The 17209-nt window shown below is 43.6% G+C and overlaps 1 protein-coding gene across 4 annotated transcripts in view; it reads right to left on the reverse strand.

The window, feature by feature from the left end:
* LOC140198142 (uncharacterized) overlaps positions 1–17209 on the reverse strand; it is a 188439-nt gene that overhangs the window by 48359 nt on the left and 122871 nt on the right. For 3 of the 4 annotated variants that reach the window (XM_072259107.1, XM_072259106.1, XM_072259108.1), the window contains 3 exons: positions 16428–16529; positions 13643–13717; positions 4304–4417 (listed from right to left, as the gene is read on the reverse strand). In XM_072259107.1, the coding sequence (XP_072115208.1) occupies positions 4304–4417; positions 13643–13717; positions 16428–16529 (291 nt within the window). Of the gene's footprint in view, positions 1–693; positions 800–4303; positions 4418–13642; positions 13718–16427; positions 16530–17209 lie in introns of all 4 variants that reach the window. The other variant, XR_011886108.1, reaches the window with a different exon arrangement.

Raw genomic sequence — 17209 nt, forward strand, 5'->3', positions numbered from 1 at the left:
ACCACCGGATATTCCCCTTATTACCGACTGTTCAGCATTGCCTTTCTGGAGGATAAAATTCATTTTCCTAAGATTGATATAAATACACCGGTTTACCTCAGGAACAGACCATTATGCCGTAATAAGGTCCAGGATGCTTGGAAATCAACTGTCTACAGGCTGGTGTAGGTACTAGGCAGCACATACACTGTGGAACCTTTGGAGGGAGGGCCTATCAAGAGGGTGAACAGGGTAGACATCAGGCCCTGAGAGACCCTTCCCACCCCAGCTCCTGGAAGGAGATGATAAACTCATGTCCTCGGGACATGAATCAGATTCTGAGGATTTAGAGAATGAGGTCATATTGGTAGAAGGTGTGTCAGAACAGGGTGTACAGAATCTTGACTCCAGCCTTGGCAGCATATCTTCTGGGACTGTAAAAATGTCTGGAACTGAGACTGTAGTGCCTGAGACTGATGATACAGGGTCAGATGTTGGTGGTCCTCCTGTTGTAGTACCCCACAGGAGTAAAAGAGTAAACGCTGGACAGCACTCTAACCCACATCACGAACCAAGGTCAGTCCGAAATGTGGCCTCCATAAGTCCTGCAGCAGTGTCACAGATACTGGCTCGTCCAGGTTCAGCTCCATTCAGAGAAGCAGTTAAAGAGGTTAAAAATACCTTTGCAGTGAGCGAATAAATGAGGATGCTTACCTGTTTGCAGGGGAGAATGTAACCAGGTGATTGCTGAATATTATTTTGTATTGTTAAAAGTGAACTTGTGCATTCACTCTGGTAGCACTAAAATAGCTGCCTGTGCCTTTAAGAGAAAACAGTGACGTCATTATGCACCTGTGGAGTAGAAAGAAGAGTTAACAATGTTCTGCAAAGACAAATATCGAGTGCTGGGAGCTGCTTTTCCCAGATTTTCGTGAGTAAGGTATTGGCACAGGATGGCATGGTTGTGCGAAGTTCCTCATCGGCTGAGTAGTGTGAGTGAGGAGAATTTGTTTCAGGGTCCAGTCTGTACATGTTTAGAAGTTAAGCACGTGTGTGCCAAAGTGAGTATACACCTTCATTATGATGAGATGTATTTATTGATATTTTCAATGTTATGTACAAGGTACAGCGTTGGTGGGATTCTGATGTTGTTTGCATTGTTTTTTTTAGAATTGCCACCACCGTATTGGTTTTGTATATTTTGTTTAATTTATTTTCATACTGCATATGTAACTCATTGACACACAAGTGTGTGGACTGAAGTTAAACTGAGATTGTAACAGCAGGAACTGTGCATTTCTTTAAATTCATTTTGTTGTTTTATTTTGATACCCTCTTTCAGCATTAAAATATCTGAAACAGATAAAGGAATTAAAGACCCGAAAAGGTATTTGTTGTCCTGAGTGTGAATTTTTCCCAGGCTACAAAATAAATCACTCTTGGGTTCCTGTTGACCTACATTCCACCTCGTTTGTTTTTGTCCGCCATGATGCACACCAACATCCCCTTAGGCCCCCTTACAATGGCCCATTCTGCATTTTGGAATGGAGGGAAAAGACTTCGATCATTGATAAGAGGGATAAACCGGAACATATTTCAGAAGATCGCCTTAACCCAGCCCACCGAGATTTGGAGTATTCCACGGCCATGCCCCTGCCATCACCTCTGAACGGGCACAGGACCCGAGCCGGGCTGCTGATCCCAGCTTCAGACAGGCTCCCAATGCTGGTTTTAGTTAATTCCAGAGGGGCCTGTGTAGGGTAACATGACTGGCAGAAATGTACATAATTCACAACCATCGACACTGAGTTGTGGTTTCACTTTGAGATGATGGTCTGACGAGATGACATTATTATGTAAAGAGTTTTAGCACGTTTTTGTGTGTTGGTTTGGGAGTTCAATAAAATGTGTTACGGGTTTCGTTAAACATAAAATGCCTCACTTCATTTTATTTCTGAAAACCTACATTAATCCCTCATCTGAGTGTCTGCTGTGGTGGAGCCTCCATCTGCACTCCCTCAAATGAGAGATGCAAGTGTGGGTGTGTCCTTAGTGAAAAATGGCTTTAACCGTCCATCGTCAGATCTGGCTGCACCCTATTCAGCATCATCAGGTCCTGCTCTCCTTCACCAATTGTTCATTCAAAGACTGTGCAGAAATGCAAAGAGAACCCCTAATTCACCACTGTTTCCACAATTCACCATGCTGAAATATTCTAACAATGTGCACTGAACCCATGAATGGCTGGGATTCAGACTGTGCATCTGCCCCTGTAGTTTCCCTACTTCCCTTTGCCCACTGGACCAACCCTCCCAAATGTCCCTCGATGCCCTGGTGTTGAAATTGCATTGAGTCTGGATTCTAACCATTTCTTTTTCATGCTCAACCCTCCTTCTGTTAGATCCTGTTCATCACCAACCTCCTCTCCTGGTTCCAATGTTAATGCCATTGCTAATCGTTCCCTCTCCTCAGGTATTGTTCCTCACCCTTTCACATCTCCCATCACCAGCTCTGTGCACAAAACAAAAGGCAAGACCCCACTTTCCTTACCACATGGAAGAAGGCCGTTCAGCCCATCTATGCCAGTTCTCTCAGCTGTCCATTCCTGATTACTTCTCCTTGAAACCATTTCTCTCCACATCTACATCAAGTCTACCACTCTTATGCTACTGCAATTGACAGAAACCAGGTAACCTAGCAACCCATCTTTCTGGGATCTGTGCCCATGAACATTGAGAGTTGTCAGTTCCCCTCCATGCCTTAGTCTTCTGTTTACTGTTTGTTCCTTTGCCTAGTTTGCCCTCTCCAAAAGCACTGCTGTAAACATTTCCAGACTGAGTTCCATTTCCTCTTTTGTGTATCCAAGGAGACCACCGATATCTTCCTGTGACCCAGACCTTTCTTCTTCACTGTCCACCAAACTGCTAATATTGTGATCAACGGGAAACTTCCTGATCGTTTTCCTCAATTCAAGTTCAAATCATTGACGAGTACCTTAAACAGCAAAGGACCTATTACTGAGCCCTGCTTAACTCACCACACATGTCCCTCCAGACACTGAAACTCCCATTGATCCTCATTGTTTGCTTCCTCCCTCTGAACCAATTTTTATTCCAACACCATCTTTTCCTGGATCCCATGGACATTTAGTTTCTTGAGTGCGCCATGAGGATCTTTAACAAAACTTTGCTGAAATCCATGTGATGAGGAGGGACTTTACCACTCTCTCACCTCACCTTCATCAGGATCAACGAGCAACTTTCAAGTTAAAGTTATTGTCATTCAACCGTATACATGCATACCATCAAATGAGACCACTTTCCTCTGGATTAATGTGCACAACACAGTACATGTAACTCACGTGCATAACACAAAGTAATATCACCACAAATAAATTAACAAATAACAAGATGCATATATAATATAACTGAAAAGTAAACAGTCTCACACTGCTGGTGCTTCATACATGATGAGACCTGGGTGGTGGCAGGAAGTTCAATAGTCTTACGGCCTGGGGGAAGAAACTGTTCCGCATCCTAACTGATCTTGTTTTAATGCTACGGTACCTCCTGCCTGATGGTAGGGGATCAAAAAGATTAGTGGACGGATGGGAGGGATCACTGACAGTTCTAAGTGCCCTGCATATGTAACACTCCTGATAAATATCTCTACTGGGTGAAAGAGACCCCAGTGATCCTCTCAGCAACACTTGTGATCTTTTGTTGGGACTTGCAGTCAGATGCCTTGCAATTCCCATACCAGACAGAGATGCAGCCGGTGAGGACACTCTCGATTGGGGTCCTGTAAAAACTGGTTATCATGGGGGATGGGGGTGGGGGTTAGCCACGATCTCCTCAAGGAATGGAGGTGCTGCTGTGCTTTCTTATCCAAAGAGGTGGTGATGACGGGCCAGGTAAGATCATCAATTTTGTGCACTCTCAGAAACTTGGTGCTCTTAACTCTCTCCATGGAGGAGCCACGTGTGTGCAGTGAGGAGTGGTCCCTCACTCCTCACCTCTACATCACCAGTCACAGCACCTTTGACAACATCATGTGTGTAACACAATTGAGTTGAGACATTTTACCCTCAAGTACAGTCTCAGACACCAGGTCAGAGGTGAGTCTGGAATCGTCCCAGCAGTGGTGTCACTGTGAAACACCACTCCACAACTGGGCAAAAATACAGGGGAATTTCATCCCTCATGTCTCAGTGATACAGAGTGGTGGTGGTGGGGGGAGGGAGTAACTTTTCTTTTAAAATTAACAGCAATTTCCTTGGAGAGGCGCCTGAAGTTTAAACACGAGTGTAGACAATAACACTTACCTTCATACCAAACTGTTTTCCACGAAAAAAACACAAATGGAATAAAAGCCACTAGGAGCAACACCGCCATTGTGATTGACGCAGCAATCGTTACAGTGTCCTTGCTGTAAAAACCTGCAATTACAAATACATTCAGATAAGCAAATATGCAACAATACACCAGAAAAATGAGCAGGAGAGCTCCCAATTGTTGCCACATCCAATTTGTTCCCCTTATCTCCTGCAGGGAAGGGATGTGCTAATCACTGCCCAGTCTTGTCAACCTGTGACTTCTGGTCTGCACCAACTGACTCTACCTGCTGTGCTGGGTTAACAAGCCACTGAAATGTTACGCCGGCCAAGAATAGACTGACTTACTCAGTCTTCCTCAGTCACTATTTCCCTGTTACCTGCTGCCAATATTCTGCACTGGGTGCTCCTTCTGGTGTTGAGATGGCCAAACCTTGATGAGTTCACTGTCAGAAGCCCCTGCCTCTCCTCCATCCATTCCTCTCATGGACTGCTCTCCTGTCCGATTGGATTCATTTGTCAGCCATTTGCCTTTTCCACCTGTTACCTCCCAGCTTCTCACTTCACCCCTCCCCCACCCACCTACCTCGCTCTCCACATGGCTTCCCCTATCACCTTGCACTCTTTCCCCTCCCCCCACATTCCTATTCTGGCTCTTTCCCCTTTCTTTCTGGTCCTGATGAAGTGTAGTCCGAAACATCAACTCTTTATTCCTTTCCATAGATGCTGCCAAACTTGCTGAGTTCCTCCAGCACTTTGTGTGTGTTTCTCTGGATTCCCAGTATTTGCAGAATCTCTTGTGTTAAGGACCACAATCATAGAAACCATAGAAACCATAGAAAACTACAGCACAGAAACAGGCCTTTTGGCCTTTCTTGGCTGTGCCGAACCATTTTCTGCCTAGTCCCACTGACCTGCACACGGACCATATCCCTCCATACACCTCCCATCCATGTATCTGTCCAATTTACTCTTAAATGTTAATAAAGAACCCGCATTTACCACCTCATCTGGCAGCTCATTCCACCACTCTGTGTGAAGAAGTCCCCACTAATGTTCCCTTTAAACTTTTCCCCCCTCACCCTTAACCCATGTCCTCTGGTTTTTTTCTCCCCTTGCCTCAGTGGAAAAAGCCTGCTTGCATTCACTCTATCTATACCCATCATAATTTTATATACCTCTATCAAATCTCCCCTCATTCTTCTACACTCCAGGGAATAAAGTCCTAACCTATTCAACCTTTCTCTGTAACTGAGTTTCTCAAGTCCCAGCAACATCCTTGTAAACCTTCTCTGCACTTTCAACCTTATTTATATCCTTCCTGTAATTTGGTGACCAAAACTGAACACAATACTCCAGATTCAGCCTCACCAATGCCTTATACAACCTCATCATAACATTCCAGCTCTTATACTCAATACTTTGATTAACAAAGGCCAATGTACCAAAACCTCTCTTTACGACCCTATCTACTTGTGACGCCACTTTTTGGGAATTTTGTACCTGTATGCCCAGATCCCTCTGTCTTACTGCACTCCTCAGTGCCTTACCATTAACCCTGTATGTTCTACCTTGATTTGTCCTTCCAACGTGCAATACCTCCCACTTATTTGTATTAAACTCCATCTGCCATTTTTCAGCCCATATTTCCAGCTGGTCCAAGTCCCGCTGCAGGCTCTGAAAACCTTCCTCACTGTCTACGACACCTCCAATCTTTGTATCATCAGTAAATTTGCTAATCCAATTTACCACATTATCATCCAGATCATTGATATAGATGACAAATAACAATGGACCCAGCACTGATCCCTGTGGCACACCACTTGTCACAGGCCTCCACTCTGAGAAGCAATTCTCTACTACCACTCTTTGGCTTCTTCCATTGAGCCAATGTCTAATCCAATTTACCACCTCTCCATGTATACCTAGCGACTGAATTTTCCTAACTAACCTCCCATGCGGGACCTTGTCAAAGGCCTTACTGAAGTCCATAGAGACAACATCCACTGCCTTCCCTTCATCCACTTTCCTGGTAACCTCCTAGAAAAACTCCAATAGATTGGTCAAACATGACCTACCACGCACAAAGCCATGTTGACTCTCCCTAATAAGTCCCTGTCTATCCAAATGCTTGTAGATTCTGTCTCTTAGTACCCCCTCCAATAACTTACCTACTACTGATGTTAAACTCACCGGCCTATAATTTCCCGGATTACTTTTCGATCCTTTTTTAAACAACGGAACAACATGAGCCACTCTCCAATCCTCCAGCACCTCACCCGTAGACAGCGACATTTTAAATATTTCAGCCAGGGCCCCCGCAATTTCAACACTAGTCTCCTTCAAGGTCCGAGGGAAAACCCTGTCAGGTCCCGGGGATTTATCCACTTTAATTTTCCTCAAGACAGCAAGCACCTCCTCCTTTTCAATCTGTACAGTTTCCATGATCTCACTACTTGATTCCCTCAATTCCATAGACTTAATGCCAGTTTCCTTAGTAAATACAGATGCAAAAAACCTATTTAAGATCTCCTCCATTTCCTTTGGTTCCGCACATAGCCGACCACTCTGATCTTCAAGAGGACCAATTTTACCCTTTACAATCCTTTTGCTCTTAATATACTTGTAAAAACTCTTTGGATTATCCTTCACTTTGACTGCCAAGGCAACCTCATGTCTTCTTTTAGCCCTCCTGATTACTTTCTGAAGTATTTTCTTGCACTTCTTATACTCCTCAAGCACCTGATTTACTCCCTGTTTCCTATACATTTCATACAACTCCCTCTTCTTCTTTATCAGAGTTGCAATATCCCTTGAGAACCAAGGTTCCTTATTCTTATTCAATTTGCCTTTAATCCTGACAGGAACATACAAACTCTGCACTCTCAAAATTTCCCCTTTGAAGGCTTCCCACCTACCAATCACATCTTTGCCAGAGAACAACTTGTCCCAATCCACGCTTTTTAGATCCTTTCTCACTTCCTCAAATTTGGCCTTCTTCCAGTTCAGAACCTCAACCCTAGGACCAGATCTATCCTTGTCCATGATCAAGTTGAGACTAATGGTGTTATGATCACTGGAACCAAAGTGCTCCCCTACACAGACTTCCGTCACTTGTCCTAACTCGTTTCCGAACAGGAGATCCAATATTGCATCCCCTCTAGTTGGTCCCTCTATATATGATTTAGAAAACTTTCCTGAACACATTTTACAAACTCTAAACCATCTAGACCCCTAGCAGTATGGGAGTCCCAATCAATGTATGGAAAATTAAAATCCCCTACCACCACAACTTTATGTTTCCTGCAGTTGCCTGCTATCTCTCTGCAGGTTTGCTCTTCCAAGTCTCGTTGACTACTGGGTGGTCCGTAATACAATCCCACTAATGTAGCCATTCCTTTCCTGTTTCTCAGCTCCACCCATAAGGACTCAGTAGACAAGCCCTCTAATCTGTCCTGCCTGAGCGCTGCTGTAATATTTTCCCTAACAAGCAATGCTACTCCCCCACCTTTCATTCCTCTGCCTCGATCACATCTGAAATATTAGAACTCTGGAATATTAAGCTGCCAGTCCTCCTGTAGCCAAGTTTCACTAATTGCTATAATGTCATAATTCCACATGTCAATCAACGCCCTCAACTCATCCGCCTTCCCCGCAATACTCCTCGCATTGAAATATATACACCTCAGAATCCATTGTTCTTTTGTGAGAAGATAAAAACACAAGAAAATAAGAGGGGAGTCGGTCACTCAGCTCCTTAAACCTGCCCCACCGTTCAATACAATTGGAGCTGATCTGCCCCAGACCTCATCTCCTCTTTTGTCTCAGTCCCACACAATCATGAATTTCCCAATCTTTCAAATATTTATCCATCTCTTCTTTAAATATATCCCAACTGCTTGTGGTGGGAAAAGCCTCTCATCCCAGGAATGATCCTTATGGATCACTTTTGGACTGCCTGCAGTGTCAGTGCAATTGTTCTGAAACAAGGGGACCAGAACTGTGCACAGTACCAAGTGAACTCTCCAACACTCTGTACAACTGTAACAATACTTCCCCATCTCTAAACTACAAATCCCTTTGTTACATGCTCAAGGAGATCTGTTTTTTTTTGTGAGAATGCTGTAATGGTCTTTTGGAGGTCATCTGATGTGACTTTCCCGCTGATGTGAGGTCACATGATGACATGTGCCCCCGTGACTATATAAGCGTTGTCTCCGGTGACGCAGTCGGGTTTTTGAGTTTGTAGATTTCCAGGTAGAACGTGTTGTGCCTCTGTTTCTGGTGCGTGTTTGTTTTTGTGACGCAGTTTCATTTTTAAAACGGAAGGTGCGTTCTCTTACAAGATATTGTATTTGAACTGGAAATTTGTGGCTGGAAGTGCCAATTTACTCAATTCCGACAGTTTTGAAGGGAGAGTGAAGAATTCATCAAAGTGAAGGATTGAGAGAAGTCGGCATTGTTTGGCAGTTTAATAAAGGATCGACCTTATTGAGTCTTCATTGAAGAGAACCTGCATTGAGATAACTCTTGCAATAGCGCAATGAGTTCATGCACAAAGGCTCTCTCTCTCTAAAAGGAATTTAAGGTCAGTCGATTTAAACTGTTTATTTTTGGCATCGGGAATCCTGTGGACAGAACCAGCAGTAAAGGTGCGTTGGTGAAGAAATCGTTCTCCAGAGAAGTCTCTCCCAATTGAATGTGTAAAACTGTTGGACTTTTGAAGTTATCGCTTTAAGAACTGTATCTGACTGTATCGCTTTAAGAACTGTTTTCGCATTTAACGCTTTAAGAACCAGAGCCGAGTGGAGTTGATGAACGGCTGCGTACCTGTTTAACCTCCGGTTAAAGTTTTACTTTGTTTTTTCCCCCTTTTCGCTTATATGTGTTTAATAAATGTTTGGTTGTTTTCATAAAACCTGTCTCGATTAATATTCGTTGTTGCCGGTTACGTAACACCTTGCAATTAAGGCTTATATGTCACTCCTGTTCCTAATTACTTGCTGCACCAGATCTTTTGTGAATCCTTTATCTTGATCCCTCTGCAATTCACTCATTTACAATTCCTCTCCATTGACATAATAGTCCGATTCCTCTTACTCAAGGGCTCCACCTCACACTTTCTTGTATTAAACTCCATGTGCTGAGTTGTCACCCACTCACTAATCTATCGATGTCCTATTGTACAGTCCGAATTTCCTCATTGGAACTTGCTTTTCCTCCAGTTTTGACGAAGTTCAATATCGTTTCATTACATTATATTAATCACTAATTAGAAACTCTGCTCTCCCATGGGTATTGAATCACTGGTGCTTTTAGATATTTACAACTTAGAATCTATCAGCTCTGTGTTTAATAAAAACAAAAATGTTGGAAACACCCAGCAGTTTGTGTAGCATCTGTGGAAGGTGAAACAGAGTTAATATTGCAGGTCCAAGACACTCTCAGAACAGGGAGAATGACATTTAGATATTCATTTGAGCAGCGCTCTATTGGAGAGATTGGACGCTTGAGAAGACATAGTTCACTCCCGTTCGCCCATTGTGCAGAAAATGCAGTGACTCAGGACAGTTTGGTATTTTGAGCAGCACCCAACCTGAATTCAGGATTAATTGGCAAGAACAAATTAGAGTAAGGCAGTGGCTAGTGGAGTGGCCATCACTGAAGTGGTCAGAATTAGAGTGGAGATTTTGAGGCTTTAGCTCTTCAAGGCTTCAGTGAGGAGAGGCTTCAGTCAAAGAAAGCAAAACAAAGCTGCAGGTAGAGTTTTCTTTTCACCCGCATTTTATTGTTTTTCCTTCTTTATGGTTGCACAGTTAGGAACAGTAGAAATGCCACACAGGATAGTGGAACGCTCCTCTTGCTGGATGTGGGAAGGCAGGGAGACCTCCAGTGTCTCTCTGATGGCTACACCTGTGAGAAATACTTCCAGCTACCGCTTCTCACACTCTGTGTTAAGGACTTGGAGCTGGAACTGGAAGAGCTCCGGATCATTCGGGAGTCTGAGTGGGTTGACAGGTAGGACATATCGAGAATTAGTTACACCTAAGGTGGAGAACACAGGAAATTGGGTGACAGTCAGGACAGGGAAAGGGATTAAACAGCCAGTGCAGAGTACCCCTGTGGCCATCCCCATCAACAACAGGTACACCACTTGGATACTTTTGGGGGGATGACCTGGCAGAGGAAAGTCACAACGGTCAGGACTCTGGCACTGAGTCTGGCTCTGTAACTCATGAGGGAAGGGGAAAGAAGGGGTGAGCTGTGGTCAGTAGACAATAGACAATAGGTGCAGGAGTAGGCCATTTGGCCCTTCGAGCCAGCACCGCCATTCACTGTGATCATGGCTGATCATCCACAATCAGTAACAAGTTCCTGCCTTATCCCCATAACCTTTGATTCCACTATCTTTAAGAGCTCTATCCATCTCTTTCTTGAAAGTATCCAGAGACTTGGCCTCCACAGCCTTCTGGGGTGATAAGGCATTCATTTGTTAGGAAACAGAAAGGAGGTTCTGTGGACAAGAACGAGATTCCCAGATGTTATGGTGCCTCCTGGGTGCCTGGATCCAGGACATCTTGGATTAAGTCCTCAGCATTCTGAAGTGGGAGGGTGAACAGCCAGAAGTCGTGGTCCATGTAGGTAGGAAGAGTGAAAAGGTTCTGCAAAGTGAGTTCAGGAGTTTGGTGCTCAGTTGAAGGGCAGAACTTTCAGGGTTGTGATCTCAGGATTGCTACTCAGGCCATGTGCTAATGAGGCCAGAAATAGGAAGATTATACAGTTGAACACATGGCTAATGAGGTGGTGTAGGAGGGAGGGTTTCAGATTCTTGGAATATTGGGCTCTCTTTTCCAGGGAAATTGGAACCTGTACAGAAGTCACAGTTTACACCTGAACTGGAGGGAAACTAATATCCTATAACCATATGCAGTAACCATATAACAATTACAGCACGGAAACAGGCCATCTCGGCCCTTCTAGTCTGTGCCAAACTCTTACTCTCACCTAGTCCCACTGATCTGCACTCAGCCCATAACCCTCCATTCCTTTCCTGTCCATATCGCTATCCAATTTAACTTTAAATGACAACATCAAACCTGCCTCAACCACTTCTGCTGGAAGCTCGTTCCACACAGCTACCACTCTCTGAGTAAAGAAGTTCCCCCTCATGTTACCCCTAAACTTTTGTCCTTTAACTCTCAACTCATGTCCTCTTGTTTGAATCTTCCCCACTCTCAATAGAAAAAGCCTAACCATGTCAACTCTATCAATCCCCTTCATAATTTTAAACACCTCTATCAAGTCCCCCCTCAACCTTCTATGCTCCAAAGAATAAAGACCTAACTTGTTCAACCTTTCTCTGTAACTTAGGAGATGAAACCCAGGTAACATTTTAGTAAACCTCCTCTGTACTCACTCAATTTTATTGACACCTTTCCAATAATTCAGTGACCAGAACTGTACACAATACTTCAAATTTGGCCTTACCAATGCCCTATACATTTTCAACATTACACCCCAACTCCTATACTCAATGCTCTGATTAATAAAGGCCAGCATACCAAAAGCTTTCTTCACCACCCTATCCACATGAGATTCCACCTTCAGGGAACTATGCACCATTATTCCCAGACCCCTCTGTTCTACAGCCCTCTATCCTAGTGGGAAGGTTTGTAAGTGCTGCACGGGGTTGGGGAGGAGTTGTTAAACTGGAGTTGCATCTGGATGGGAACCAGAGTGTCAGAACATATAGTGGAGAGGTTGTGGGGACAGACGGGAATCAAAAGGCTGAGCATGGTGCAACTGATGTCCTGAGCTGTGTATACTTCAATGCAAGTAGCACCGTAGGAAAGGCAGATGAGCTCACAGCATGGATCAACACCTGGGAATATGGTATTGTAGCCATTAGGGAGACTTGGTTGCAGGAGGGGCAGGACTGGCAGCTCAATATTCTGGGGTTCCATTGTTTTAGACACAACAGAGAGGGAGGGATTAAAGGAGGAGGGGATATTTTACTAGTCAAGGATAATATCCTGGCAGTCTTTAGACAGGCCAGACTGGAGAACTCATCAAGTGAGGCATTATGGTGGAGCTGTGGAATAAGGAAAGTGTGAACACGTTAATGGGGCACATTACAGATCATACAAAAGTCCGTGGGATTTAGAGGAACAAATTTATTGAGAGACCGTAGACTGTTGCAAAAATTATAAGGTTGTTATAGTTGCTGATTTTAACTTTAACTGTATTGACTTGGACTCCCATAGTGTCAAAGGACCATACTGGATAGAGTTTGTCAAATCTGTTCAGGAAACTTTCTTGATCAGTATTAGAACTCCCAACAAAAGTGTGTGATTCTTGATCTGCTGTTAGGGAATGAGATAGGAAAGGCGACAGAAGTGTGTGTAGGAGAACACTTTGCATCTTGTGATCACAATGTCATTAGTTTTGAAGAAAATAAGCAGAAAGATAGGTCTGGTCTGCAGGTTAAGATTCTAAATTGGAGAAAGGCCAATTTTGATGGTAAAGGAGAAGATCTAGTAAGTGTGGATTCGGACAGGATGTTTTCTGGCAAATGTGCACTTGGTCAGTGGGAGGCCTTCAAAAATGAAATTTTGGAAGTACAAAGCTTGTATGTGCCTGTCTGAATAAAAGGTAAAGATAACAGGTATGGGAAACCTTGGTTTTCAGAGATATTGTGGCCTTGTTTAAGAAAAAGAAAGAGGTACATTGCAGGTTCAGGCAGGTAAGAACAAATGAGGTGCTTATGGAGTATAAGAAATGAGAGAACAGTTAAGAAAGAAACCAGGAGGGCTAAAAGAAGGCTTGAGGTTGCTTTAGCAGACGAGGTGAAGGAGAATCCGGAGGGATTCTACAGATATGTTCAGAGCAAAAGGATTTCAAGTGACAAAGTTGGTCCTCAGGAAGATCTGAATGGTAATACATGTGTGGAGCCCGAAACGATAAAGGAGATCTTAAATGCATATTTTACATCTGTATTTACTCAGCAGACAGACACAGAGGCTATAGAAGCAAGGCAAAATGGCATCAACTTCATGGACTCTGTACAGACGACAGGTAGTAGATTGTTGCCTGTCTGAAATTTTGTGTGGCCAGCTGTTCTGGACAGAGATTTAAACTAAAATGGACATTCAAATATTTTAAACCTCCAGCAGGTTTCCCAGTCCTCAGCTGTGGGGCCAAGGTCAGTGTGTGTTTGTGGTCCAGATGAAGCAGCTCACAATGTTCTGACAGAGACACCTCATTCTGTCCCTCTGCTCAGTACCAAGTACATCATTTCATGTAAATACAGAATAATGTTATAGTACTTACCTGGAATCGCAGTGCTGACAGAAATGCCAAGTAAGAATATCAGGTTAAAGAAACTAGCGGAGGTGCTCCACCACACTAAAAAAAGAAATTAAAACCATTTGAAATTCTCAGAATCAGAATTCAGACTCAGGTTTATTATCACTGATATACGTCATGAAATTTGTTGCTTTGTGGCAACAGCACAGAGCAATAAATAAAATATACTATAAATTACAATGAGGATACAGTTATGTAAAAAGACAGCAACAATAGTGAGATCATTCTCATGGGTACACGGACCGTTCAGAAATCTGATGACAGAGGGGAAGAAGCTATTCCTAAATCATTGAATGTGTGTCTTCAGGCTCCTGTGCCTCCTCCCTGATGGTAGTAATCCCCCTGAGTTACAATCTACACAACTTATTCAAAACTTGCATCAGTGAAATGCTGCAGTGAACAGAGATGAACCCGGGCTTGGTCAGGTTCATTGTGATATTCAGTGTCCTAACATGAGGCAATCAACCAGCTCAGAACTGGACCAGACATTCAAGCATTGGACTGATGGAGGTTCCGAGAGCTCTCACACACTGGCAACAAGTGGAGAGACCAGGGAGGGACCAAAAGCATCTTCTGGTTCCCTCTGGAAATAACTTACTGACCCACAGGCATCCCATGTGGAAATGACAGGTACTCTGTAGTTTGTCCGTGTATACATCCAGTGGATGGGATATCAGGCCACTGTAAATCAGTTCTGCTGAATTATCCCAGTGACCTGGAGGACTGCAATTAACAACATTTTGCCAGTGACTGAGTTCCATGTCTGACAGTATTGCCTGTTCTGATGCAGAGAATCAGAACATCACTGTTTCAGCTGTTCAATAGCATCGGACAGTGTTCTGGTTCAAATTGAAAACTGAACTCCACACGGGTGCAGGCTGAACAGTCCACATGCTGGAACATTTTATGTAGACGTGCTGAAAGATTATCCTGAATGTAAAAATAATGTATTATTTTTATAATGCACCCAGCAGCTTGTTGAGTTCTTCATCGTTGCGGATAGCGAGCTGGAGATGGCGGGGAATGATCCTGGTCTTTTTGTTGTCGCGAGCTGCGTTGCCGGTCAGTTCCAAGATCTCAGTCGTTAAATACTCTGACACTGCCGCTAAATAGCATAAATGACAGATGTTCCATCCTTTAACTTTTGCTGCAACTTATTAGGATGTCATGATGGTTGTGATTGAGATCATACATCTGTCTCTGCTCCTTCAATCTGCCCACAGGATCAACCCTTCGAAATGTTACACATCACTCCAGTACTGAAAATTGTATCTGTCTCCAGATTCATCTGTCTCTATATTCTACCCCATCTCCTTGCCAAGTTTCACATCCACACATCACCCTCACCCATACTCTCCTGTCGTTTCTTGGTACCTTTGTATAAAGCAATCACGCTTGCTATTGTCCAATTTAATGGAAACTGTTCTGAATAGGGAGAACATTTAAATTGCTGCATGAAGTGTGTCATTAGCTGCCTCTTTCAGAACCCAGGATGAAGTCTATCCAGATGTCCAACTTGTCAGATGGCAGCTCCAACAATTGACTCAGTGTTTCTTCCCTGGTGTTTGTAATTTTCTCAGATTTGTTGCTCTACACTGGTTCTCACTCAGATTACAGCTCAATGCTCATCAATACTTTCAGAAACCTCCTTGACGTTACAATTTGCTTCCTCCTTCCTCTCTGCAGTCTATAAACCTTTATATTTCTGTTCTAATGCTCTCCTTCTCAGCAAGCTTGATCTTTGTGTGGCACTCACAACACGCTGGAGGAACTCAGCAGGTCGGGCAGCATCCGTGGAAACGATCAGTCAACGTTTCGGGCTGGAACCCTTCGTCAGGACTAAAGAGGGAAGGGGCAGAGGCCCTACACAGAGGAGGACCAGTGAGAGAGGGTCTTTGTGCTTTCAGCAAATTGCTCTTTACCTCTGAATTTACCCCACTAAAGCTCACCACGTTTCCTTAATCCTTCAAGCTTTTTTTTTGATACCCCACTGTCTGACCAAGCCTGTGGTCATCTGCCCGTATCTTGCTTTACTTGGCTTGCTGACAGACTTCATTTGGTAATTAGTCTGTGAAACAGCAGGGGGCACTTACTGTATAAACATTGATTCTATTCTTGGACAACTTTAGTCTGTATGGTGAAGTAGATCTCAAAGTGAACTTAACCAAGCTTTGCTTGAATTAGGCCATGATGAAGGAATGTCAATATTTTGAACCCTGGATAGTTTACAACTTAGAGAGAAAGAGAAGGAACGCGTTCCTTTGTGCTGACTATCTGGAAGGTGCTGTTGAAAACAAAACTACTGCAAATATCCAGGAAAGATCGGTGAGAGGCCTCCCAACACTGAATTCTATCGAGAATCAGAGGGATACCTATCATGCAAACACCTCACCATCACTGGGATAAAGGGGATTCTGTCTCTCATTCCTCAGCTGATTTCATTTTGAAGTTGAACAGCACCACCTGTCAAACACCAGACAGCAGAGATAGCTTCCTCTCAACCCGACTTCTTCCAAAGATCCCTCTGGAGTCAGGTAAGAGATGGGATCACTGTGAAGCAACACTTCACAACTGGGTGAAAGATGATGCCAGTTTCATCCCACAGGTCACAGTTTGTCAGGGTGGGTGGGTTCTGTGGGGGAAGGGGGATAATTTTCAAGTTTTCATTTCATTAATGTCTTTGTTAAAATTTGTCACAAATTACTTGGAGAGATAACTGGAGCTTATAGACAAAGGTAAAGTCACATACTTCTATAAAACTTCTTCTTGTAGATCAAGTAAACCAGAAGCATAACATTCACCAATGGCAACATCTGCAACACATAAATTAAAACGTCCTTGATGGAATAACCTGCAAGTGAAAATAAATTCAAATGAGAAAACATGTAACAATTCACCAGAGAAATGACCATAACAGCTGTACAATGTTGCAAACAACCAAACTGTTCCATTTTCATCCTGCAGGGATGGGCATGTGCCAATCTCTGCCCTGTCTTATTGACTGCATGTCCTGTAAGGTGGGAAACCTAGAACAGACAATTCACGAGCCCTGATCAGTTGTCCTCAGAGATCTCCAGTCCAATCTTTCCAGGTCACCTCCTACCAATATTCTGCACCAACTGCTCCTTCTGGTGTTGCAATGGTCACTCCTTTGGGAGTGCACTGCACTGATCCACATGATCCAGGATTTGATCTTCCCAAATTCCACAATAATTGGTTATGGAGTTACCCCACAATTTCAGTGGAAAGTCACTGAAACTCTCAATCTCTGGCTCGATTCCACATTTTGTCACAAAAGTTCTCCTACTCATTTAGACAGAGGAGCTCTGGCTGATATCCACAATCTGATCAGGGGCACATTTGAGGAGAGAAAGTCTCCTTGTGAAGGGCAGGTTGATACCCAGACAGCTGACTGCCACCTGCACATCAGACTGATTGTCACCAGCGACTTTATTTCAGATATCAGGGTCTGATGTTGCATCGTACCAGGAACAGGAGAATATCTGACAGCTCTTTACATTCTTCATATCG

This window comes from Mobula birostris, chromosome 5 (genome assembly GCF_030028105.1).
Source record: "Mobula birostris isolate sMobBir1 chromosome 5, sMobBir1.hap1, whole genome shotgun sequence".
Classification (NCBI taxonomy): domain Eukaryota; kingdom Metazoa; phylum Chordata; class Chondrichthyes; order Myliobatiformes; family Myliobatidae; genus Mobula; species Mobula birostris.